The 26,621-nt window shown below is 48.2% G+C and overlaps 2 protein-coding genes across 2 annotated transcripts in view; both read right to left on the reverse strand.

Annotated features, from left to right (window-relative positions):
- Positions 1-3,335: 3,335 nt before the first annotated feature.
- On the reverse strand, positions 3,336-7,264 carry SNRPD3 (small nuclear ribonucleoprotein D3 polypeptide). Its single transcript, XM_025400664.1, has 2 exons — positions 7,068-7,264; positions 3,336-3,602 (listed from the first exon to the last, which is right to left on the reverse strand). The coding sequence occupies exons 1-2, from the start codon at positions 7,258-7,260 to the stop codon at positions 3,541-3,543; spliced, it is 255 nt and encodes an 84-aa protein (XP_025256449.1). The 5' UTR covers positions 7,261-7,264; the 3' UTR covers positions 3,336-3,540.
- Positions 7,265-15,572: 8,308 nt separating this feature from the next.
- Positions 15,573-26,621, reverse strand: part of UPB1 (beta-ureidopropionase 1) — a 33,823-nt gene continuing 22,774 nt past the window's right edge. Inside the window, exons 7-10 of the mRNA XM_025400646.1 lie at positions 21,864-21,945; positions 20,303-20,345; positions 18,407-18,561; positions 15,573-16,448 (exon numbers count right to left, since the gene is read on the reverse strand). Coding sequence (XP_025256431.1) covers positions 16,365-16,448; positions 18,407-18,561; positions 20,303-20,345; positions 21,864-21,945 — 364 coding nt within the window. The 3' untranslated portion in view covers positions 15,573-16,364. The remainder of the gene's footprint in view (positions 16,449-18,406; positions 18,562-20,302; positions 20,346-21,863; positions 21,946-26,621) is intronic.

Below are 26,621 nucleotides of genomic sequence, written 5' to 3' on the forward strand. Positions count from 1 at the left end.
GGAGCAGTGTGGGGAGTGCCCAGGGTGACAGCGACACACCAAGCACAGGGGGAAACCAGTCCAGATTGGGGTGGGTCAAGAATAATAACTGATAAATGATGTGTCATGATCTTTAGATATGATTGGGGATGAATTAGTGACAAATAGAAAACTAAGCAAATAAAAATGCAAGAGGATTACTTTCAGGGAAAAGTTCCATAGTAATCTAGTCTATGATATGACTCAGCTGTGATTATTATGACACTGCCATATTTTTAAAAAGTTTAATCACATCTTAATAATTTAACACTGAATATGATTTAACCAGATTACAATATCAGGGAGATGGGTGAGAGGAAATATATTTATGGTGGGCAGGAGGAAGAGAGGATTCAAAAGATAATGGTGGCCTGGTGCAGTGGCTCACACCTATAATTCCAGCAGGCTGAGGCCGGCGGATCGCTTGAGCCCACGAGTTCAAGACCAGCCTAGGCAACATGGCAAAACCCTGTCTCTACAAAAAAATACAAAAATTAGCTGGTCATGGTGGTGCACACCAGTATTTCTAGCTACTTGGGGGTCTGATGTGGGAGAATCACCTGAGCCCGGGGAGGTTGAGGTTTCAGTAAGCCATGATTGTGCCATTGTACTCCCGCCTGAGGGAGAGTGAGACCGTCTTAAAACAAGCAAACAAACAAAAAACCATCAAGGAAAAGCATAAAAACATGTTCATATTAAGACATGGAGGTAAATACAAACAAATCAGCCAAGAGTTGGAAAGACTATCGCGAGACAAGGAAAGTGGGGTAAAGGCAGGGTAGGAGGGCTACTGTCTTTCATAATAAACCTTATGGAACAACTTGTTTTCAATATGCGTTAACTGATTTTTCCCCCTAAGATGCAGGATATAAAACTGTTTACAAAGCTACATATTTTAGATTGATCCCCCTTCACTTTTCAGGATCTAGGTAGGATTATAGCCAGTTTCCACTATGTGGAGAATCTGCAAGGCTAGAGATCCTGTATGGGTCCAGGGTGAACTACATCAAAAGTAGTTTTTGGGATCGAGGATGCAGTTCACTATTATTAAGTGTGATGTATTATTATTCAAAGTACTGTTTACTGTGAAAGTATGATGAATTCAGTAATGGTTATACTAAAATAACATATTTAAGTACAGAGTCAAAATATGGCTCCAGGTCTCCTTAGATAGAATACTTAACAATTACTGGGGACAAGGGAATTGTTTAAAATGCAGATTCCTGGGCCCCACTCCAGGCGTGGGGCTTGCAGTCTTCATTTCTTTTTTTTTTTTTTTTTTTTGAGACAGAGTCTTGCTCTGTCCCCCAGGCTGGAGTGCAGTGGCGCGATCTCAGCTCACTGCAAGCTCCGCCTCCTGGGTTTACGCCATTCTCCTGCCTCAGCCTCCCGAGTAGCTGGGACTACAGGCGCCCGCCACCTCGCCCGGCTACTTTTTTGTGTTTTTAGTAGAGACGGGGTTTCACCGTGTTAGCCAGGATGGTCTCGATCTCCTGACCTTGTGATCCGCCCGCCTCGGCCTCCCAAAGTGCTGGGATTACAGGCTTGAGCCACCGCGCCCGGCCGCAGTCTTCATTTCTAACAAGATCCTTAGCTGCTGTTGAAAACTACTGCTTTCATTTGTTTTGTTTTAAGAGACAGGGTCTCGCTGTCATCCAGGCTGGAGTGCAGTGGTGCAATTACAGCTCACTACAGCCTTAATTTCCTGGCCTCACGTGGTCCTCCTGCCTCAACCTCTGGGGTAGCTGGGACTGCAGGCGTCAGCTGTACTAGGCTACTTTTCAATTTTTTATAGAGATGGGGTCTTGCTTTGTTGCCCAAGCTAGTCTCAAACTCCTAGGTTCAAGTGATCCTCCCGTCTTGACTTCCCACAGTGCTGGCATTATAGGCGTGGGGCACCATGTTTGGCCTGAAGCCCTACTTTAAATGCCTATTGTATCTGACCAACTCACTGATGCTTATTCCTCAGAAGAATACCAGTTCTGTAATCTCCAGGTAGTATCATAAGACAAAGCTTATTAGAAACTCATTGACGCCAGGTTAACTAATGTGCTGGATTTTTTTTTTCCTCCTCTTCCATTACTTGAACAATCTGTTCAACGAGCAATATTCTAAAGCCAATAATTGATCACTTTTCCTCTTGATGCTTATACTGTAGCTTATACCGTACTGAATCCCTGGCAAGACCTCTTTTTGGTTATTTGATCTTTTTAGGCTGCTTTTCCAATTTCTGTGTTTCTGTCACAATTATTCACCCTGTGTATCTCATACTCTTTACTACTACTTATGTTTCTTTAAAGACAAAGTCTTGCACTTTTGCCCAGGCTGGAGTACAGTGGCAAGGTCATAGCTCACTGCAGCCTCACACTCCCAGGTTCAAGTGATCCTCCCACCTCAGCCTCCCAAGTAGTGAGGACTACAGGTGTGCACCACCATGCTGAGTTAATTTTTAAATTTTTTTGTAGAGACAGGGTCTCACTATGTCTCGCAGGCTGGTTTTGAACTCCTCTCAATCCTCTACCTCAGCCTCCCAGAGTGCTGGAAGCAAGCCACTGTGCCCAGCTGCTGGTCACCCTTTCTACACTAAAAACTATGGATGTGTCAATCAATGCTGAGATGCTCTGATAAGCTCCCAAGAATCTGTTTCCCCAAATCACCACAAAACTGCTTGTGTAGCCAGTATAGGAGCCAAGGAAGTTGGCCACTAGGATCCCCTGAATTACTTTTTTTTTTTTCTGAGATGCAGTCTCGCTGTTGCCCAGGCTGGAGTGCAGTGGTGCAATCTCTGCTCACTGCAACGTCCACCTTCTGGGTTCAAGTGATTCTTCTGCCTCAGCCTCCCGAGTATCTGGGACTACAGGTACACGCCACCACGCCCGGCTAATTTTTGTATTTTTTGTAGACACGGGGTTTCACCATATCGGCCAGGCTGGTCTCAAACTCCTGACTTAATGACTTGCCCGCCCTGGCCTCCCAAAGTGCTGGGATTACATGCGTGAGCCACCGAGCCCGGCCCCTGAATTACCTATGACTTTATCAAGGGACAGGGTCACCTGCATTCTTAAAGCTGAGCTGATAACAATTCCACAAATGTTAACTGAACAAAGTGCGACACTAAGTGCCCGTGTCTGAAGATGAAAGAGACACAATCTGTGTGTTCTCGGAGCTTCTCCAAGGTGAACTCTTCTGGGGCTTAACCTGCAACTGGCCAGGAACAGCAGCTTAAACTCTCATCAATAGCTGTGCTATTTCAAAGTACTGGCATTCTCCCAGGACACCCCCCAGGGTGTCAAAATTTAGCCAAAGCAAACTCCAAATGAATACAAAGTCCTTATTTTCTCAAAGGAAAAAAACAAAACAAAACAGAACAAAAAACCCCCCAGATTTATTTAGCCTCAACATTTCCCCTGATCTAAAGAGAAAAATGTCAAAAGATACCTAGGACATATACACAAGCACCCACCCCAGTGAACTCAGATAACCTGAAAGAAAAAAGGGCAAAGGTCTGTTCAGCGGAGAAAATTATCTTCGTTTTTGAAAGATGTTTCCACGTCCCATTCCACGTCCTCTTCCTCTTGCAGCCACTGAAAGGGAAGAAGAGAAAACAGGAGGCCAGGTCAGTGTGGTCAGTGAATGCTCATAGCACAGAGTAGCCAGGGCCTAGGACACCAGTTAGAAGGGTTCTGAAGGGTTACCTGGTCCAACATCACCCTGGCCATGGCATTTCTGCCACCCCCCGCCTTTTTGAGACAGACTCCCACTCTGTCGCCCAGGCTGGAGTGCAGTAGCGTGATCTTGGCTCACTGAAACCTCCACCTTCCAGGATCAGGTGATTCTTGTGTCTCAGCCTCCTGAGTAGCTGGGGACTACAGGCATGAGCCACAACACCTAGCTAATTTCCTGTATTTTTAGTAGAGACAGGGTTTCACCATGTTGGCCAGGCTGCTATCGAACTCCTGACCTCAGGTGATACGCCCACCTCGGCCTCCCAAAGTGTCAGGATTACAGACGTGAGCCACCACACCCGGCTGACAGCCACTGCATTTCAGAGCGGGGATGGAGGCAGAGGGGCAGGGGCTGGGGACTGGCATCAGAGCAGGAGGTAGTACCACACTCTTGCCTTCCAGTCCCACACTGCTCTCTCCAAGAGGCTGGGAGGTAGCATGCTGAGGGCAAAGAAGGTGGTCTGAGAGCTACAGAAGAGAAATCCCTGGGGCTGGCCTTGGCTGAGCTAAAAAACATAGATGTACTGAATTCATTTTTTCAATTCTGAAACAAATATACTTAAGTGTTAACATGTGTTAGATCTGGGAGAAGGGTTATTTTTTGTATTTTTTTCTGAGAAAAGAATTATTTCAGGCTAGGTACAGTGGCTCATGTCTGTAACCCCAGGACTTTGCGAGGCCAAGGCAGGCAGATCACTTGAGGTCAGAAGTTCGAGACCAGACTGGCCAACTTGGCAAAACCCCGTCTCTACTGAACACACAAAAATTAGCTGCACGTGGTGGTATGCGCCTGTAATCCCAGTTACCTGGGAGGCTGAGGCAAGAGAATCACTTGAACCTAGGAGTTGGAAGAGGTCTCAGTGAGCTGAGATCGAGCCACCGCACTGCAGCCTGGGCGATGGAGATTGAGTCTCAAAAAAAAAAAAAAAAAAAAAAATTCACAGTAGCAAAAAGAAAACACTCTCCATATCAACAGCATGATAAGACTGTTGTTCTCCTCTGTAACCCAGGGGTTCTAGGAGAAGCCAGGGTTTGAAGGACAGATAAAATTTTTTTTTTTTTTTTTTGAGATGGAGTCTAGCTCTGTCACTCAGGCTGGAGTGCACTAGCATAATCTTGCCTCACTGCCACCTCCACCTCCCGGGTTCAAGCGATTCTCCTGCCTCAGCCTCCCGAGTAGCTGGGACTATTGGGACCCACCACCACGCCCGGCTAATTTTTGTATTTTTAGTAAAGACAGGGTTTCACTGTGTTGGCCAGGCTGGTCTCAAACTTCTGACTTCCTGATCTGCCCACCTTAGCCTCCCAAATGCTGGGATTACAGGCATGAGCCACTGTGCCCGGCCCCTCACACTATTTTATCTTTAAACTCGAGCTCTCATCCATGGTTCCTGGCTCATAACTCCTATAGTCCTCGTGATAGTCTTTTGTTATAACGTTGGGGCACTTTAGGCCTCAGAAGCAGGACTCGGGAGACAGAATCTCTCTCTTGAAATTTCTCCTGCCCCCCTTTCACCTGCCCAAGGCCGGACCCTAATCTGAGTGTGGGTCATAAGACCTCACCCCAGAGAAAGCTCCTGCCCTATACCCTGGAGGAACAGATGCTGCACAGAGAGGCCAAAAAGAGTCTGGACAGGCCTTGCGGGGTCTCCCCACCCCGTCTCTTAGTATTAGATCACACCCTTTTTGTCTAATGGCATTTCCACATGGTTGTCCATCCTTTAACCATGTCAATCCAATGAAGTCTCCATAAAAGGCCCAAGAGGACAAGGTTAGGGGAGCTTCAGGACAGCTGATCACGCGCAGCCTGACAGGAAGGTGAACAAGAACTCATCCATGTGCCGGGAGGAAACTCCATGGGGATAGAAGCTCTTGTGCTTGGGACCCTTCCAGATCTCACCCTACGCATCTCTTCATGTGGCTGTTTACTTGTAGCCTATAAAATATCCTTTGTTATAAACCAGTAAACTTAAGTATGTGATTCCCGAATTGTGTGAGCTACTCCAGCAATTAATCGAACCCAAGAAGGGAGAAGTGAGAACCCTGACTGAAGCTATTCAGATGTTCTGGAGGCCTGTGCTTATGAATAATAGTGGGGGGTGCAGGCGCAGTCTTGTGGGACTGAGCCCTCAACCTGTGGTTTTTCAGGCTATCTCCAGGTAGACAGTGTCAGAACTGAAGGACACCCAGCTGGTGTCTACTGTGGAACTGACTGCTTGCTTGGTCACAGAAGTCTTCTTTGCTGATGGTTGTGTTGTGAGAGGAGAGGAAAAACACGGTTTGAGTTTTTTCCTCACACATACATAAAACATGTATAGCAGCTACAGATACCAATGCCTTCCCTGGCTGCAAACCTTTTTTATCAACACTAAGACAGTTTCCAAGGGCCGCAATTACTTTGTGGCCTAATCTAATCAACATGACAGAACTTTTCATGAACCTAATATAAAACCAAATTAGGCTAACCAAGAAGCAAGGCCAGACTAGGGGAATGGGAAAAGGACAGTCCCACTTTTGGAATGTACTAAAAGGCGGCTTTATTTCTGAAAACGGAGCTCCACTATCAGATCTCCCTAACTACATGCAGGGTGTCCATCCATAAGACCCAGTTTTGCTAGGAAATGCGGCTCTCACACTCCACGAGTCAGCTCATCTGCTCCGGATTGTGTGCTCGGCAAACTAGACAAGGGCAAGCTGTCCCACACCTCTCACACAGAACTTCTAGAAAGAAGGGCCTCTCTGGGTGTGGTGGTTCACACTGGTAATCCCAGCCCTTTAGGAGGCTGAGGCAGGTAGATCATGTGAGGTCAGGAGTTCGAGACCAGCCTGACCAACATGGTGAAATCCCATCTCTACTAAAAATACAAAAATAAATAAATAAAATAAATTAAAAATAATTAGCTGGGCATGGCAGTGCACACCTGTAATCTCAGCTACTTCAAAGGCGGAGGCAGGAGAACTGCTTGAACCTGGGAGGCAGAAGCTGCAGTGAGCTGAGATCACGCCACCACACTCCAGCCTGGGTGATAAAGCGAGACTCTGTCTCAAAAAAATAAAATAAAAAAAGGTCCTCCTAGAAATTTATTATAGGAGATTCATCAACCCTTTCACTTAAGACAGTATTCCAGATGCAGCAAGACAGAGAAGGCCAGGCAAAGCCTCATGGCCTCACAGGATCTCTCCATGCTGCAAGGGGAAGGGGTGGCAGTGGATGTGGAGAGAGCAGAGGTCAAGCCCTCTCTGTGCCCAGGCAGTAAGAGGGCCCCTTTCTACAAGACACAAGACAAACCTGTATTTTAAAACCTGTGCATGAAGAGCACCTACCTTGGGCCTTGAGAATAGCAGCTTTTCCTCGGCCAGCCCCTGAGCCTTGGTTTTTATTTTTCATGCTCTTTAACATGGGTGCATTCTTCAGCATGTCAGGCAAAATCAGAAAGCGGATTTTGCTGCCACGGATGTATACCTGCTCCAGCTGTGCCACTCGGCCATCTCTGTATGTGACTGTGATGTTGGACATCTGGAAGGAAATCAGTGGCTAATCAATTAACAGTCAACAGCACCAGTGGTGGGGAGGGCCTTGACTGGTGGGAGGCGGAAGTCCAGAAAAGCAGACTGACATTGTGAGAAAGTTGGTGAATTACACAGCAATCATCAGTACTAACTATGTACACTAGGGACTGCACTGAGCACTTTACCTAAACAGTTCTCACAACACCTCCAGCGTGGGTATGAGCGCTCCCTTTTTTTTTGAGACGGAGTTTCACTCTTGTTGCCCAGGTTGGAGTGCAATGATGCGGTCTCGGCTCACTACAACCTCTGCCTCCCAGGTTCAAGCGATTCTCTTGCTTCAGCCTCCCGAGTAGCTGGGATTACAGACATGCGTCACCATGCCCGGCTAATTTTGTATTTTTAGTAGAGGCGGGTTTCAACAGGTTGGTCAGGCTGGTCTCGAACTCCTGACCTCAGGTGATCTGCCCGCCTCGGCCTCCCAAAGTGTTAGGATTACAGGCGTGAGCCACTGTGCCCGGCCGAGTGCTCCCATTTTTACAGGTTAAAAAAACCAAAGCAGTTATCCAAGGTCAAACAGCAGAAATGCAGGGAACTCCAGATTCGAACCAGTTGGCCTAGCTTCAGAGCCCTGGCTGTGCAGCAAAGATGTGAAGAGCTCTTGAAGGTGCTAAACTCTAACTAAAACAGCTTCAAACTGCTGGTCCAAACTGTCTTCCCCTGCATTGCCTGGCACTCAGATTTCAAAGGCATCATGAAGGTCACGAGTATATACCAGATGTGGTTCTGACCCTCCAGAGTGCATACTCTAGAATGTGAGACAGAACCCTATAGCTTGGGTGACTAGGGACTGAGAAATGGAGGTGGTACCACAGGGCCTACACAAAGGGCCTGAAATTACTGGAGGGGTATGAGGCAACAGCTTGCACAAGGAAAAGAGCAGGCACTGGACAGGGTCATTACTTCAGATAAGAGTCAAGTTTGTCAATAGAGGAAAGATCAATTGGGTTAAGGCAGCACTTAGGAAAGATGAATGTGTCAACAAGGATAGATGGTAGGATGGACAAATGGGGAGCCTGAAGGTGAGACCAGCTTGGCATGGGAGGGTGATACCAATCTGCCAGCATCAACCTCAACAAGCACCACGTTTACAGAAAAAGCAGCTCACTGTATAAACCTTCTAAAGGGAGAGGACTATTAATTTATTCAGAATGGGTCAGCCCATGTTGTAGAGAGATGGGCTGTCTCCCAGATTTCTGTCTGGCTAGATGCCATCTTATACTCATTCATTCTTTTCCTCAAGTGCTAACAGGCCACCCAGCCTCTGCTTGAACACTCAGCGAGAAAAGAACAACTATGGGCCGGGTGTGGTGGCTCATGTCTGTAATATCAACACTTTGGGAGGTCAAGGTGGGAGGATCACTTGAGCCCAGGAGTTTTGAGACCAGCCTGGGCAACACAGTGAGACCTCATCTGTACAAAAATTAGCTAGGTGTGGTGGCACATGCCTGTAGTCCAGCTACTCGGGAAGCTGAGGTGAAAGGATCACTTGGTTCTGGGAGGTTGAGGCTGCAGGGAACTGTGATGGAGCCACTGCACCCCAGCCTGGGCCACAGAGCAAGATCCTCTCAAAAAGCAAACAAACATAACTATGCTCTGGGGCCACCCCTGTGGTATATGAGCAGTTTCTAGAGGAATGGTTTCTAGAGCTTCCACCTACTATCCCTGTTCTACCTTCAGAGGCACCAGGGCTCCAGTTTCCCATAAATCTTCTGCTCTAGGCTCCTCACTCCCAGCCTGTTACCAAATTTTCATCCAGTTCCCAAGTCCTTACCAATCCTTTTCTTCCCCTGAAGAATACCATAACCTCTAGTGCCACAAATGAACACCAGGTATGGTTAGACTACCCAAGAGAGAAACTGGATACAACTCAGGCTCACCTGAATCTGCTGACAATTGAAATGTGTTTTGGGGCTGGATGCGGGGGTTCATGCCTATAATCCCAGCACTTTGGGAGGCCAAGGTGGGTGGATCACCGGAGGTCAGGAGTTTGAGACCAGTCTGGCAAACATGGTGAAACCCCATCTCTACTAAAAATACAAAAATTAGCTCGGTATGGTGGCAAACACCTACTTGGGAGGCTGAGGCAGGAGAAAATCACTTGAACCCAGGAGGTACAGGTTGCAGTGAGCTGAGATCACACCACTGTATTCCAGCCTGGGCAACAGAGCGAGACTCCGTCTCAAAAAAAAAAAAAAAAAAAGGTGTTTTGGAGACTGTGCCACACTCATGACTCTGTAAAAGACACAAAATAGAACTAAAGACCTATAGGTGAGATCCAGCTCTGCCATTTGTCAGAAGTGTAACCCCAGATACATCTCCAGGCTTCTCTGAGCCTCTGTTCCCTCACCTACAAAGCTGAGGAAAATACAAGACGACAAAGCCAACATTTACTGAACACTTATTAGACATCAAGTGCTGGCCCAGGTGATTTCCCCACAGCAGCTCATGTCACCCCACAAAATCCTACAAGGTAAAGAGATGAAGTGACATAGCCATTCAGAGGCAGATCTGTCCCCAGAAATCCATGCCCTTTCCCCCTATTCTCCTGCTTGAGGTCACACCACGCTTACATGGCCTGGCTGGAGTTTGAACCCAGTTCTGTCTAACTCACACTCTTAACCACTGCATCTGATCACACCTCCTGAAATTGTTAAAAAGTAAACTAGGCCAGGCGCAATGGTTCATGCCTGTAATCCCAGCACTTTCGGAGGCCAAGGTGGGAGGACTGCTTGAGGTCAGGAGTTTGAGACCAGCCTGGGAAACATAGCAAGAACCCATCTCTACAAAAATTTTTAACAATTAGCCAGGTGTGGTGGTACATGCCTGCGGTCCCAGTTACTTGGGAGGCTGAGGTGGGAGGATGGCTGGAGCCCAGGAGTTCAAGGGTACAGTGAGCTATGATTACAATACTGCATTCCAGCCTGGGCAACAGAGTAAGATCCTGTCAAAAAACAAACAAACCAACCAACCAAAGTAAACAAGCTAAAGTATGTCTAAATGCTGTCTCTATTGCCTAACACACAATAGAGACTCAGTAAATGCTAAATCTGATTGACAGTTAAAATGTGTTTTGGGAGTTGTGCCACTGCTAAGCCATACTCCCTCCAGCACATAGGGGCACATCTCACTCCTTTCCTGACAGAAGCCGTTGCATAAGTCCAACAAGACTTAATCTAGGCATTTCCATAAATGAACTATGTCCTGGCTGAAACAGGAGAGTCCAGTGTCATCTGACTCCTATTTTAACCCTAACAATCAGGCTCACTACTGCTCTCGCTTTCCCTGCAGCAATGGCTGAGAACAGCTTGCTGTGGACAAAACCCCACAGTCTAACGACACACACGCCTGCTAGAGCTTGCTAATAAGCCTGAGCTGTGTTTGTATGAGAAGCCAAAGGCAGCAACTTTTGAATGAACCAGATCTTAATCAAATCCAGGCAGGAAAACCCAGTTTAATCAACTTTCCTCAACAGCCACAATGAAACACAGATGGTATAAGCCAGGTACTCAACTGAAATGACATCCTGAGTGGGAGAGAGAGAGATAATCTTTGTAGCACAAAGCGATGGGACTTTCTTAGATACCTAGGGCCAAGATGGAGAAAGTTAGCTCCAGGACTGTGAAGGTGCGTTGGGGTGTCTCAGGCATGTCAATACACCAGAAATGCATTCTTTAGGACAATTTCACACATAAACAAAGGCAGAGGCACTTGGTTGCCACTGCTATAATAGGAATACCAACCGATGCCATCTACCTATCTTTGTTCTTAGGAAATACAAAAGTATTATGGGGTAGAGGAGTATGATGAATGCAATCCACTCACAAACAGTACTGGGAAAAAAGTATACGATAAGTTTAAAAAACTGGTTTTCCTTCAACCTAGAGGGCTAGGTGTCTAAAGAAATTCAACCACATTGAATTCAGAGATTTCAAAAACTTTCCTAGCAATAGTTATGAGCAATTTTCTGATCCAATCATGTGAGAGCTTCTTTCGGGTTCTCATTTTTATACAGTGACACAATACTATATTCCATACAGAGACCATTTTTCCAAAGACGGCTATTATGCCACAGCCAAGAAAACAGATTTCAAACAGTCCCATCAGCGATTGGGTGGTCATGTCAAAGCCCCAAAAGCACAACGTCTGCCTGTGCAGAGTTCTGCACCACATTCGCCCATCAAAACTTCTAAGAATTAAGTCACATTGAATGTAGTGAAATGGGTTTGACCATTACTCTCTGTATTTGCTTGTATCATTTATAATTTGGTTCCATTTTTATAACATTGGGGACATATTTTGGAGTCTTATTATTTTTCTCACTTACGCCAACAGTATTTTGACAGACATGCCATATCCTGCAGCACTGGTGACCAGTGCTTGGCTTGCAGCTTGTTGGAACGAGAACAAAAGCTCCCTGCCTTCCCAGCTTAACCTCAGATGCACACCCTATGACCATTTCAGGGACCTCATCCTGAGTTTCATATTACATATTTCCTTTTCTTCCTTAAAAAAAAAAAAAAAAAANCGCCCGGCCTTTTTTTTTTTTTTTAAGAGACAGGATCTTGCTCTGCTGCTTAGGCCAAAGTACAGTGGTGCCATCATAGCTCACTTAGCTCACTGCAGCCTCAAACTCCTGGGCTCAAGCAATCCTCTCACCTCAGCCTCTGGAATAGCTGGGACTACAGGTGTGCACCACCATCCCTGGCTAATTTTTTAATTTTTTGTAGAGGGGCCAGGCGATTCTCCCACCTCAGCCTCCTAAAGTGCTGGAATTATGGGTGTGAGCCACCGTGCCCAGACTCTTCTTTTTAAATGTAAGCATTTATAGCTATAAGTTTCTTTCAGCACTGCTTTTGCTGCATCCCATAGGTTTTGGTGTGTTTTTGTTTTCATGTGTCTCAAGATATGTAACTTTCCTTATGATTTCTTTTTTGATCCATTGGTTGTTTAAAAGTGTGTTGTTGTTCAGGAGGGGTAGCTGACACCTGTAATATCACCACTTTGGGAGGTTGAGGCAGGCAGATCACTTGAGACCAGGAGTTCAAGAGCAGCCTGGCCAACACGGCAAAATCCTGTCTCTACTAAAAATACAAAAATTAGCCAGGCATGGTGGCATGTACCTGTAGTCACAGCTACTCGAGAGGCTGAGGTACAAGAATCACTTGAACCTGGGAGGCGGAGATTGCAGTGAGCCACGATTGTGCCAGAGCAAGACTCTGTCTCAGAAAACAAAAAGTGTGTTAATTATCTTTTTTTTTTTTTTTTGAGATGGTGTCTCACTGTCGCCCAGGCTGGAGTGCAGTGGCGCGATCTGGGCTCACTGCAAGCTCCATCTCCCAGGTTCACGCCATTCTCCTGCCTCAGCCTAATGAGTAGCTGGGACTATGGGCGCCTACCACCACGCCCGGCTAATTTTTTGTATTTTTCTTAGAGACAGGGTTTCACCATATGGGCCAGGATGGTCTCGATTTCCTGACCTCATGATCCACCCGCCTCGGCCTCCCAAAGTGCTGGGATTACAGGCGTGAGCCACCGCGCCCGGTCGTTGTTTAATTTTTAAAAATTTCCAGTATTTCCTTTGCTACTGATTTCTAGTTTTGTTCCATTGTGATGGGAAAATACACTTTTATGACTTTAATCTTTAAGTTCACTGAGTCTTTTTTGTGGCCTAAAATGTGGTCTGGTCTATATTTAATAATGCCTTAGCCCTTTTCTTTTTTTCTATTATTAATTTTGGTTTTAATTTTATAGAGACAAGGTCTCTGTTGCCCAGGCTGGTCTTGAACTCCTGAGCTCAAGCGATCCCTCTGCCTCAGCCTCTCAAAGTGCTGGGATTACAGATGTGAGCCACTGTGCACAGCCTCCTTTTTTTCTTTTGGGCACACTGAAGTTCAGCTACTCCACCCCAGCTTCCAGCAATAAAGCTGTAGCCTGGCAGGAAGGTGGCCTGCCAGAACTGAGAATTTCTAGGGAGAAATTCTTGAGCCCAGCCACCTGTCATCTTACCGGTGAGAAAACTGAGGGGTCAGAAGGCATCATCCAAGATTACAGGGGCCCATGGGCCTACCGGCCATGTACACTGAACCATTGCAATTTCTTGTCTGAGAGACTGCCCCATGACATCAGCAATGATCACAAGGAAACAAAAACCTCCACCACAGATTCATTCAAATGTTTACTGAGCATCTACATGTTCCAGGGATGCATTAAACCCTGAAATGACCCTGCCTGTGCAGGGCCTGCCTACTCTAAGATGGGCCTGACTGTTCTGTTTCCAGGCAATGAGAGTTGCGATAATCAAAGATTTGTGGTGCATTTATTCATGCCTATTTCACAAATGCACCAATTTGACACCTAAGCTAGCTTGTGTATTAGGCTGATTACACCCTCTTTCTAGAAACCAAAGACACGGCCGGGCGCGGTGGCTCAAGCCTGTAATCCTAGCACTTTGGGAGGCCGAGACGGGCGGATCACGAGGTCAGGAGATCGAGACCATCCTGGCCTGACACGGTGAAACCCCGTCTCTACTAAAAAATACAAAAACTAGCCGGGCGAGATGGCGGGCACCTGTAGTCCCAGCTACTCGGGAGGCTGAGGCAGGAGAATAGCGGGAACCCGGGAGGCGGAGCTTGCAGTGAGCTGAGATCCGGCCACTGCACTCCAGCCTGGGCAACAGAGCGACACTCCGTCTCAAAAAAAAAAAAAAAAAAAAAAAAAAAAGAAACCAAAGACACTAAGTTTTATTATTATTATTATATTTTTGAGACAGTCTCGCTCTGTTGCCAAGCTGGAGTGCAGTGGTGCGATCTCGGCTCGTAGCAACCTCCGCCTCCCAGGTTCAAGCGATTCTCCTGCCTCAGCCTCCCAAGTACCTGGGACTACAGACGTGCGCCACCACGCGCAGCTAATTTTTGTATTTTTAGTAGAGATGGGATTTCACCATGTTGGCCAGGATGGTCTCCATCTCTTGACCTTGTGATCTGCCTGCCTTGGCTGACACTAAGGTTTTGAAAGTTAAAGGACCAGGCAAAAAAAGCTCACCGTGTCTGTGGGACTGGTTTTTTTTTTTTTTTTTTTTTTTTTAAAGGTACAAGGAAGCCATTAGGTAAAGTGAAAACCTGCAGCACAGAGAGTTCAAGGAAGTTACTGCAGAGCTGTGGCCAGGCAGCTCCATAAGGGTTTCTCATCCCTGGTGGCTGTCCAGGAGTACCCTAGCCCTGCCGTGGAGGTTTCCATATAATTCAGCTGCTGGGCCAGTGAAGGGATGAGACTGCCTTCTCTGATTTGGGAACAGTAAGTGGGGAATTACAGAATCTCGACCCCACCCCCCAACTCAATACTCTGGTCAACTGCTGTTTGAGACTTGGCAGATTGGGCTCTTGCTGTGTTGTGCAAGGACAGGGCTAAATAGGCACGGCACTGAAAACTGCCAAGGGGCTCCCCGGCCCATCTAATCTTTTACCACTGTCTTGACGTAAAACAGGAATATGGTCCCTTTCTTTTTTTTTTTTGGAGACAGGCTTTTACTCTGTTGCCCAGGCTGGAGCGCAGTGGCGTGATCTCGGCTCACTGCACCCTTTGCCTCCCGGATTCAAGCAATTCTCATACCTCAGCCTCCTGAGTAGCTGGGATTATAGGCACGCGCCACCATGCCTGGCTAATTTTTGTATTTTTAGTAGAGATGGGGTTTCACCATGTTGGCCAGGCTGGTCTTAAACTCCTGACCCTCAAGTGATCCACCGGCCTTGGACTCCCAGAGTGCTGGGATCACAGGCATTAGCCACCGCCCCTGGCTCAGTTCCATTTGACAGATGTGAAAACCAGGGTGTAGAGAGGTGAGTAATCTGATGTGTAAAACGGAGCTCAACCACATTAGCAGAACTAGCAGAATTAGTAGGTGATGGATAGAGATATAAAAGGATTTAGTGCAACAAATGACCTTCTATGATGATGGAATCTGGGATATCCACAGGACAAGCCATCAAAAAGGGCAAGCTGGAACTCTGGGCACAGGCTGATGGCTGGCCTTGCACATAAATTACTATTGCTGCACCATGCTGTGGACTACCAACTACCCTCTTTACCCTGACTCTATGGAAATAAGAGTCATTAATGCCTTTAAGTTCAATCAAACTAGAGAAGAATTCTAAAAAATCCAGAACCAATGCAGAAAACTCATCTTTAAGATTCTATTTGTTTAGAACCACTTCTGGCACCAAAATCTGTATCAGTCAGATTCAACTAGAGAAGCAGAACCAGTAGGGCATATATTGAGATTTATTGCAAGGAATTGACTTCAGTGATTGTAGAAGTGGCTAGTCATGTCTATACTCTGTAAGACAGGCTATCAGGAGGGGCAGGCTGTCAGGAACTCTCGCCAAGCGCTGGGCTGCTGTCCACAGGCAGAATTTCTTCCTCAGGGAAGCCCTTAGCTCTGCTCTTTAGGCCTTTTGACTGATCAGGTCAGGCTGACCCAGATTATCTGAGATAATCTCACTTACGTAGTCGACTGGGAATGGACTTTTGTCATATCTACAAAATACCTTCACAGCAATACCTAGATTAGTGTCTGACTGAATTACTCGGGACTGTAGTCTAGCTAAGCTGACACATCCAAAGACCATCCCACTCACCACAGCCTTGCTGTAGGCTCAGGGTCTCTGGATCAGCCTTCAACCTCTTCCCACTGGTGTACAGGATGGACAGCATCATCTGCCTAACCTCAAATCCACCTGCACAAGCAGTACCTGGGCATTTTTTTTTTTAGTTGAGGTAAAAGTCACATAACTGAAACATTCTAAAGTATACACAAATTCACTGGCATTTAGTACATTCACCTCTACCTAGTCCCTAAACATTTCCAATACCCCAGAAGTAAACCCCTTATCCATTAAGAAGTCACTCCCCAAGCCACCCTCCCCCTGCCTGGGGATTTTAAAGCCAAGCTGGACAATGTTATTGGGGATAACTTGGACGTGTTACGCCTGCCACGCTTGCTAATCCACTGGGGCAGAGATGTCTTCCTCACCCCAAGGCAGGCACTGAAGCCAGCTACTCTTTCACGATGGTGGGTCTGTAGTTGGGCTTGACAGCTTCAGCGAGCTCCCGTGCGTACATCTCATATCTGCCCGTCATCTGAAAGCAAAACAGATATACTTTTGTACTTTAGAGGTTCTGGTTTATAAATCCCCATCGCTTACATGCCACCACCTCTTGCCACTGGAGGGCAGTCATGGGACAGGAATGCATCAGGAAGGCTCGTTGACAGTGACCTCTTGGCACTGATTCTGGTACTGTGGCAAAGTTCACAGATGCCACGATGACTCATACAGCCCAGTCTTGGCTGCTGTGACCTCTTCGACCTGTCTATCCGGAAAGTGTGGTCTGCTGAGGCAGGAGGGAGAAGGGGAGTCCTGTGGTCCTGTTGCTCCCCAGAAGAGCAGCCTACAGCCCAGAGAGGACCTGCTCCAGGTCATCAGCCAGTTGTAGAAAAGGCTGGGATTTGAACCAGGGGCTCCTGGATGGGTCTGGAGTTCTGTCTACTCCATGTGGCATCTCATCATGGATACAGAGCCTAGTGGGGTTGGAAAGCCCACCCAGGGTGCTCACACCCAGCACGCACTCCCTCCCTCCCTCCCTCCTTTCCCAAGGTGGACTACTCCCATAAAGCCTTGACAGGAGCTCATGCCCATTACCAAAGTTGGGAAGGCTTCTAAGCTTCTAAGAAGTGTCTAATGAGAAAACACTTGGTTTACTGCTCCTGGGATACTTATTAAAAAGAGTTGGCCAGCATTCTTGACTCCGATTTCTGATTTGGGTGGAATCCTACATTCATCCTAGTTGCCCAGGAAGAGGAGAGAAAGGTCAGGAGACTCTCTCATGCCCAACACCTTGTGTGTCTGACAAGGATCCGAGACTGAGGAACCCATGCTCAGAAAACAGGATCAAGACCAAAAAAGCCCATGTCTGGGTGGATTAGAGGCCCTGGTGGTCTCTCAGTCACACCGGGGAAAGTCAGTTATAACAATGGACATTTATTTGCTATACGATTTGCTTATAAAAGGTGGCTGAGGCAGGGCACAGTGGCTTATATCTATAATCCTGGTATTTTGGGAGCCCGAGGTGGGAGGATTGCTTGAAGCCAGGAGTTCAAGACCAGCCTGGGCAACATAATGAGACTCAGTCTCTATAAAAAATTTAAAAATTAGCTGGATATGGTGGTGGTGCATGTCTATAGTCCCAGTTACTCGGGAGGCTGAGGTGGGAGGATGGCTTGAGCCCAGGAGGTCAAGGATGCCATGATCGATGGTTGTGCCATATGGTCCAGCCTAGATGACAGAGCCAAGACCTTGTCTCCATGCCCTCTATTCCACCAAAAAAAAAGGAAAGGGGGTGTTGAGTTGGTGGAAATACTTTCGGACACTAATACAGCAAACTCTGAAGCTGTGAGCCCTTCTAGGGTGGAGTCCCATCCCAGGAGGGCAGACGCCTCCATTCCTCTGACTCCTGACATCACAGGGCATTAGGTGTCAAAGCCAGCATGTGACCTTCGAGTTAACCCCCTTATTTTACAACTGGGAGTACTAAGGCTTGGGAGCAGAAGGGGCTTAATTAAGGTGACCAAGGAAGGAAGGTTGTGGCAGAGCCACTAGATTCCATTTCTCTGCATGACCCATTTCCTGCTATCGTCAAGGCCTAGACTACAGGGACTAGCCACAAGCAGAACCAGACATGCACATTTATCTTGTGATAAGTGCAAATGCCTGGAAAGGAAAAAGGATTAGAGGAGCCAATCCATTCTATTCTCTGGACAAATGAAATTGAGATTAATTTGTCTGAAGGCACCCAGAATCTAAATCAGATGAGAGGAGAATTTATCGCAGCCTGCTGCCTGTACATTGTTTGACCCAACTGTTCCTCCCAGGAGCCAACAAAGAGGCAGAGATTCCACCCTCAGCTCATACAGAGACCTCGGGTGGGAGCTGGTACCTCATGCTGCCATGGGCAAGCCCACAACAGCAGTTCCCAGCCCTGAGAGCAGGATGAGGGCCAAAGCAGAGGGGCAGGCAACAACAGGGGTCCTGGGGACCTACCTTGAAGTTCCAGACATCGTTCACCTGCTGGCAGAGGTTTAGGTTGAGCTTAGCAACCAGTAGTCCATCCTGGCTACGGGACAGCCCAGGAGTCCGGCTGCCATCAGGGGCTGCCACATAGCTTGAGCCATAAAAGTAGCCAAAGTCCTGGTGAGCTTCAAAGGAGGAAAGAAACACATCTGTGAGCTTGTGTAGATGCACTGTGGGCTCTGCAGAGGGTCAGGCACTTTCAGGCAGGCCCAGGACACGGGGTCCATACCATTACAGGCGTGAGCCACTGCGTCTGGCTTTTTTTGGGGGGTGGAGGCCGGCGGGGGGGAACAGAGTCTCACTCTGTCACCCAGGCTGCAGTGCAGTGGCGCGATCTCGGCTCACTGCAACCTCTGCCTCCTTGTTCAAGCTATTCTCGTGCCCCAGCCTCCTGAGTAGCTGGAATTACAGGCGCGTGCCAGCCTGCCCCGCTAAGGGGCAAAATGCTGAGGCCCAAAAGGCCTGTGTCTCATCTCAGGCCTGAAGGCCCAGCAGATTGCTGCAAATGGCCCCCTTATGCTGCTCCCCTTTGCCCCTGGGGAAATGTCTAAACGTCACCCTTCTGAGAGGTGTTGCTCCCACCCACAGCCTAAGGAAATCAGAAGGTCACACTCTGGGGGCTTCCTATGAGGGCCCCCACAGTGAGCTGGAGGCTCTGCCTTCATCTGCCTTGCCACCTGCATCACCCTCACCCTCCCTCCAGGCCTTGGTCCCTTCACCAGTCAGGGAGGACTAGCAGCCACCCCACACATGTGTAAGGAACAGGTGGGGCTGGGCAGGGCCTAGCATGGTCCAGATGCAGCAGGCACCCAGTGGATGCTCATTCCCCTGCTCTTTCTGCATCTCTATTTGCAGTAACTAGGATCAGGAACTCCAGAAGCCGGGGGCCTGAAGCGGGGGCATCTGCGACCCTTTCAGGAAGTGTTTTCCTGGAAAACAGATCCGCTCAGAACCTTCTGGTTTTTCTTTTTTCTTTTTTTCTTTTTTGAGACGGAGTTTCGCTCCTGTTGCCCAGGTTAGAGTGTGATGGCGCGATCTCGGCTCACCGCAATCTCCACTTTCCAGGTTCAAGCGATTCTCCTGCCTCAGCCTCCCAAGTAGCTGGGATTATAGGCGCGGGCCACCATACCCAGCTAATTTTTTTTTTTTTTTTTTAGTAGAGACTGGGTTTCTCCATGTTGGCCAAGCTGATCTTGAACTCCCAACCTCAGGTGATCCACCCGCCTTGGCCTCCCAAAGTACTGGGATTACAGGCATGAGCCACCGTGCCCGGCCCCCTTCCAGCTTTCTAGAGGACACTCTGAGCTAGTTCAGATACCTCCTTGGTGAGGGAGGCAGTCCCTACCTCCCTCATTCTTGGCCAGAGACATGGGAAAGGAGTCTTTAGGGTTCTTAGCAGAGGTGAGGTGGTATGTGCCCTTGGATCAAAACAAGCCATAGACTCTAGAAACCCAGGGGCATCCATGCCAATGCCCTGTGGCATCTGTACAGCTGGTTTGGGCAAGGGGAGGGGGGACAAGGACAAAGAAAAGTGGAGAGGGAGATCCACAGGCTGAATGAGAGCCCCTCTCCCTTTCAGAGAGCTCACAAAGGATCCCCCACATTCTCTCAGTTCATCTTCACACCAGTCCCGGGAATGGATGGAGTCCAACCCACTCCTCAAGCCCAGGACTGCCTATCCACACCCCAATCACAGCCTGATTCCCACACTGCAGGCAATAAAGCAGAGAGGAGTTGGCACCTCCTCCTAGGTGCCAGGCACACAGACATGATCTATGTGGCAGATCCTGACCGGAGGAAGCAGACAGAGAAGGGGAGAAGAAGGCCCACTCCTCAACTGCAGCCACCATGGTTCATGAGACATACCTTTCTTTCCATCTCCTGAGGTAAACTCATTCGGGAAGTGCTCCTGTGAAATAAGACCAAGGTAAGAGGAACCTATAGGTGGCACTACCACTACACTCATTCCAGCTCACTCAGTCAGAAGAGCAGGGCAATCAGGCCAAGAGGTGAGTCAGCCGGGAAACAGTTAAGGTGAGCTGGAATGGTCTGTACTCACGGGGCAATTAAGCGCTTATTAAACACCCCTGCTGAGCAGCCAGCCCTGGGCCAGCGGGGAATTTGACAAGCAGAGTAAAAACCTGGATGGTGCCTTTGGGGAGTTTATAATCTGAGACAAGAGAAAGACACTGGGCACAAACTGGTCCTCAGGGCTGTGGGCACCTGAGGCTGGCCTGAAGTAATTAAAAACCCCAGGCCAGGGTCTGTGAAGGCAGATGGGCGGGTACACATACTGCTTTCAGTATTTCCCCCAAAGCCTAATGGAAACTGTACATCAACCTGTGATGGGGTTACACAGGCTAACTAAAACATCAGGTTTATTTTATTTTCATTTATTTTATTATTTATTTTGGAGACGGAGTTTCATTTTTGTTGCTCAGGCTGGAGTGCAATGACATGACCTTGGCTCACTGCAACCTCCATCTTCCCGGTTCAATCAGTTCTCCTGCCTCAGCCTCCCTAGTAGCTGGGATTACAGGCGCCTACCACCACATCTGGCTAATTTTTTGTATTTTCAGTAGAGACAGGGTTTCTCCATGTTGGCCAGGCTGGTCTCGAATTCCTGACCTGAGGTGATCCACCTGTCTCAGTCTCCCAAAGTGCTGGGATTACAGGCGTGAGCCATTGCATCTGGCTTTTTGGGGAGGGTTGGGGGGAACAGAGTCTCACTCTGTCACCCGGGCTGCAGTGCAGTAGTGCGATCTCGGCTCACTGCAACCTCTGCCTCCTTGTTCAAGCTATTCTCATGCCCCAGCCTCCTGAGTAGCTGGAATTACAGGTACGTGCCAGCCTGCCCTGCTAATTTTTATATTTTTAGTAGAGACAGGATTTTGCCACATTGGCCAGGTTGGTCTCAAACTTCTGACCTCAGGTGATCTGCCAGCCTCAGCTTCCCAAAGTGCTGGGATTATAGGCATGAGCCACCACACCCAGCCAAAACATCAGGTTTCTTTATGCCACTAAAGTCAGATCGACTTAGTGTGGAAACCTTGGTTATCTCAGACTGAAAAGATCCTCTGATTAGAGTTTGATATCTGATTAATAAGGATGAGGAAGAGATATAATAAGTGCATTCTGTTTGGCAGTCAAAACTGTTTAGTGTATGGGGTCAAGGGGGAAAATACACTGGACATTTGGACGTGACAGGGTGAGAACTGCCATGTCAAAGATCTTTTCAAAATGGCTTCAGCCAAATACAAAAACAGAAAAAACAAGAGGGCAGAGAGATCTTGAAAAAGTAACAGACCAAGCCAGTTTTACCCCTTTCCGGACCCTAGGATTTGTGGATGTGTGCAGAGGGAACGTGGTGTCCCCACCAGGGCCACCAGGGGGCGGCTCCTCCCCCCAGCCAGACCTCGGGACTTACGGTGCCCACGCGATTGATGGCGCAGGTGAAGCAGTGATTGGCAATGGCTGCGTTTCTGGCCTCAATGGGCCACAGGGACTCGCTGTAAGAGAAGACCAAGAGGAACCCAGTTGCCGACTTTCCAGCCAGACTCAGTGGATGCTCAGCCCTGAGCTTGGCCTGGCTGCAGGCTTTCCTGGGCTGGTGGTGGGGACAGCCAGGAGACTCACTGGTCACAGCCCAAACCTGCAAGCAGGCCAGCCTGTCCTCAGCACCTTGCCCTGGCCTGAACAGCCTCTGGGAAGGGCCTGCTGCAGGCATAAGACACGTGGCTGCGCTCTGTCAGACGAATTGGCAGCCCTGGATCAAATCCTCATCCTGAGCCTCAGTTTCCTTTTCTGAAATGTCCTCAAAGGAAGACTATGAAGACTGAATGACCCATGCAGGTGAAGATCCAAGTGGTAGGAGTTCCATAACCACCACTTCCCACCTCCATCCCTTCTCCTGGAACCCACCTGCTGGGCTGGGCAGAACCTCTCCTGGTGAATGCCAGAAGGGAGCCAGGGGCCTGGCGGGCTTGTCAGGGCCGGTGAGGGCTGAGCGCAGGCTCTACCTACCCTACCCTAACTCTCCTACCCTGCTGTGCTGCCTTACAAGGCAATCTCCAAAGTGGGAGATTTCAGGGCCAGTAAACAAGAAAGGAACTTAGGTAATAGCATAAGGGGTCAGATTCAGCAGCAGGGTCACCTCCTCCAAGCTGGAACATTTCCCAGTGACTTCCCAGTTCCCTCTTCTGAACCCTGAGTCTCTAAGTAAAGGCTTCCTAGTTCTCCTACTGGCCAGGGAGGGAGTGGCCCAGGAGGGAGGCACCCCACAGGCTTGGATGAGCTGTGGGCCTTCTTCACTCCAGCACCTGTAAAGGGAGAGTGCAATGGGAGACATGGCCCCAACCAGAGATCCTGTCCTTCTCTGGCCCGCCAACTAAGATGTGACATGGAATCCAGTGGGCCTTCTTGTCGCCAATTATCTTTTGTCTGAGTAACACCTTTAAGACTCTGGATTGAGGCTGGGCACTGTACATGAGGCATGACTGTAATCCCAGCACTTTGGGGGGCCAAGGTGGGTGGATCATGAGGTCAGGAGATGGAGACCATCCTGGCTAACACAGTGATACCCCGTCTGTAGTAAAAATACAAAAAAATTAGCCGGGTATGGTGGTGGGCACCTATAGTCCCAGCTACTCGGGGGGCTGAGGCAGGATCATGGCGTGAACCCGGGAGGCGGAGCTTGCAGTGAGCGGAGATCGTGCCACTGCACTCCAGCCTGGGCGACAGAGCAAGACTCCGTCTCAAAAAAAAAAAAAGACTCTGGATTGACAGGAGTAATGCCCACTTAGAAACACTGTGTGACTGGGAGCAAAATGCCCTGGAATCTTCCTTCCTGACAGCATGCACCTGGTTTAAACCAGGGAGGAGGTGGAGGGGGTGGGTGCTTGTCACAAGCCTAATTCTCAGGAGGATTCACAAGTCTGAAAAAATGAAAAATCACAGGCTTGATTGAGGGGACTCATTTTGCTGCTTTTTCCCCCCAGCTGCTAAGCCAAGCTGACAAAACTTTTCAGAAATGATTTTTACAGAAACACACCAGTAAATGACATTTTCAGGAATTAAATAGACACTTGCAGGGCAATTGCCATAAACATCTTAGTTGCAAATTCTCCAGGGAGGTGTTCTGTGTAGGACCCAAACCCACAGCTGGCAATAAAATTTATGCTCTCAAAGCCACCAGGTGAAAGGAAGCTGGGATGAGTGAGAGCCCAGTGTGTGTAGGAATCATGAAGTCTGATGGGGGAGTGGGGACGTTTGCCATATTTCCAGTGCAGTACACACAAATCCCTAAAAATAATCGCAGTGGGAAGGTAAGATGCAGCTAGAGGATAGGATGGTGACTTGCCAGTGAATGTACACAGGTAGTAGAAATCTCTGGTCACCCAAGCTGTAAGGGACACATCCTTGGATTATGAGGATAACCTAATCAAAAGCACTCAGACACTACTGTGTACTTAGAACTGTGGGACTCAAAAATGAATGAGGACACCCTGCTGACCCACGTGTGTGCATGCACATGTGTATGTCTGTCTCTGATACAGGTGGCAGAAGGTGCCAGAAAAGGGGATGGATGGTTCTGGATGCTGTGATCCAATGTTGGTGGGGATTTGCCCAGCATTGTGTTGAAAAACACTATCAATTCCATCATTCATCATTTTAAGAAAGCCACCCAGGATCCTACCATCCTAATAAACCACCTGTTGCCTTTTATCCACACTCTATGACTATCCTTGTCCATAGGCAAACTTTTTTTTTCTTTTTTCTTTTTTTTCCAAGAGTTCTGACCACAGCCTGAACGTGTCTTTTTCTTGCTCACAGGCTTTCGTCACTTTGCATTACCTTCATTATGACTCTTTTTACTGGCTGTACAATAACCTGTGGAAGAGGTGGGCTGCAATGTACTTAGCCCAGACACTTCTCCTGCTGTCAGCTTTTCCGTTATTGTAAAGTAAGCTGTTGTGAGCACCTTCACATACATTGCCTTTCCCTCCTATTTTTTTTTTTTTTCCGTCTTGCTCTGTCGCCCACGCTGGAGTGCAGTGGTACAATCTCAGCGCACTGCAACCTCCACCTCCTAGGTTCAAGCGATTCTCCTACCTCAGCCTCCCAAGTAGTTGGGACTACAGGCACCGGCCACCATGCCCGGCAAATTTTTGTATTTTTAGTAGAGATGAGGTTTCATCATGTTGGCCAGGCTGGTCTCAAACTCCTGCCCTCAAGTGATCTGCCAGCCTTGGCCTCCCAAAGGGTTGGGCTTACAGACGTGAGCCACTGTGCCTGGCCTTCCCTCCTCTTTTAGACTGTTTCTTCAGGCTACAATTCTAGGAATATCATTATCAGGCCAAAGGGCATGAGCATTTTAGGAGCTCAGGAAATATACTGCTTTTCAAAAGACCTGTTAGTTTTTACTGCCAGCCTCACCACAGCCTGGAAAGCCAAGGGTTAGATGATTCTTGGCTGAGGAAAGAAAAATCAATCATTTTTAATAAGCCTAATAGGCTGCTGAGGACATAGCAATTATATGCATATTGCACTGGGGTGCTTCTGTTTGCCTAACTGGAGCTAATAAAAGCCCGAGATAGCAGGGTTAGGGAGGGAGGGCCTCTGCACACAAGGCGAGGAGCCATCTGAGTCCATGGCCACAACTTTGCCTGCCCTGGCCCAGAAGCCAGATGCCCTAGTGCTTTGGGTTCCTCTAGGGACCCCAGTGGGGAGATGGAGCTTGCCAAGTGTCTTACCCAGAGCCAGCAGAGGAGGCTGCTCTAGGGGGTGGCCCCACAGTTCTGCCCAGGCCTGGTAGCTGGATGACCAGTAATAACTCTACTGATGACCGCCAATGAATGCTGTCACTGGTGATCTGGCCACCATGAGACTCCAGTATGTTCTCTGAGGGGAGATGGAGGCCTGATTTTCCCCTTCTACCCAACAGTAACCCACCTGGACATGGACCAGATCTCCAGGTACATGGGCAGGGTGGTAGATCTAAGGTAACAGATGAGGGGTTACATTCTGGCTCCAGAAGGAACCTGCTGTGCAAATAAATGTTGAATGCGGAGGGGATGTTACTCTTGAGAAAGGGGCACTATATGAAAAGAAAAGGTAAATGTCACACCCTGACGTTTAGAAGAAATTCAACTGAAATTAGGCTGGGGGCAGTGGCTCATGCCCGTAACCCCAGCGCTTTGGGAGACCAAATCATGAGGTCAGGAGATTGAGACCATCCTGGCTAACACAGTGAAACCCCATCTCTACTAAAAATACAAAAAAATTAGCCAGACGTGGTGGCGGGCGCCCGTAGTCCCAGCTACTCAGGAGGTTGAGGCAGGAGAATGGCATGAACCCGGAGCTTGTAGTGAGCCAAGATTGCACCAGTGCACCCCAGCCTGGGCGACAGAGCGAGACTCTGTCTCAAAGAAAAAAAGAAAAAGAAGAAATTCAACTGAAATTTAGTCAAGAATGAAGACAAGAGAGATAGGTGTAGGCCGACAGAGACTCAAAGCTGCCCATCCATGGCAGGACAGGGCACACCCCTGTCCTGCCAAGGACACCGGCAGCCAAGACCACAGAAAGTGAAAGCCAGCACCTCCTGCTGCAGGAATCCTGCTTGGAAGGAAGTGAGTTGGGGAGAAAAGTATTTGCACATAAATTCCTAGAGTTCTGTTACTTGTAGTGATGCAAAACTGGAAACCACCCAAATGCTCAGCCTTTGTGGAAGAGAGAGGCAGCAGCAGCACAGTCATGCAGTCAGATCAGCTCACGGGATGCCCCTCCTAAATGAGGGGCCCCAGGGGTGGGGTACTGCCCAGCTCTCCAGCTTCCAGGGCCACCCTCCCCTCATCCCCCAACCCTGCCTTGACAAGGGCAGTTCTATCTGTTTAGGGGTGAGGCTAACACCAAAACACTTGTTATGTATTACAAAAATTAAATCCTTCTCTGGTTAAAGACAAATTTCCTTGACTGATCTCCAGCTCCCTCATTTGTGGCTTCTCTTGTCCAGATGTCTGCCCTACCTGTGCAGGATGCTGCAGATGTGAGGACTAGGAATCCACAGTCCCCCAACCAGGAGCCAATGCTGGCTAGGCACCTACTATGCTCCAAGGACTTAGATGTGGGTTTTGTTTTATATATATATATATATATATATATATATATATTTTTTTTTTTTTTTTTT

This window comes from Theropithecus gelada, chromosome 10 (genome assembly GCF_003255815.1).
Source record: "Theropithecus gelada isolate Dixy chromosome 10, Tgel_1.0, whole genome shotgun sequence".
NCBI classification, from domain to species: domain Eukaryota; kingdom Metazoa; phylum Chordata; class Mammalia; order Primates; family Cercopithecidae; genus Theropithecus; species Theropithecus gelada.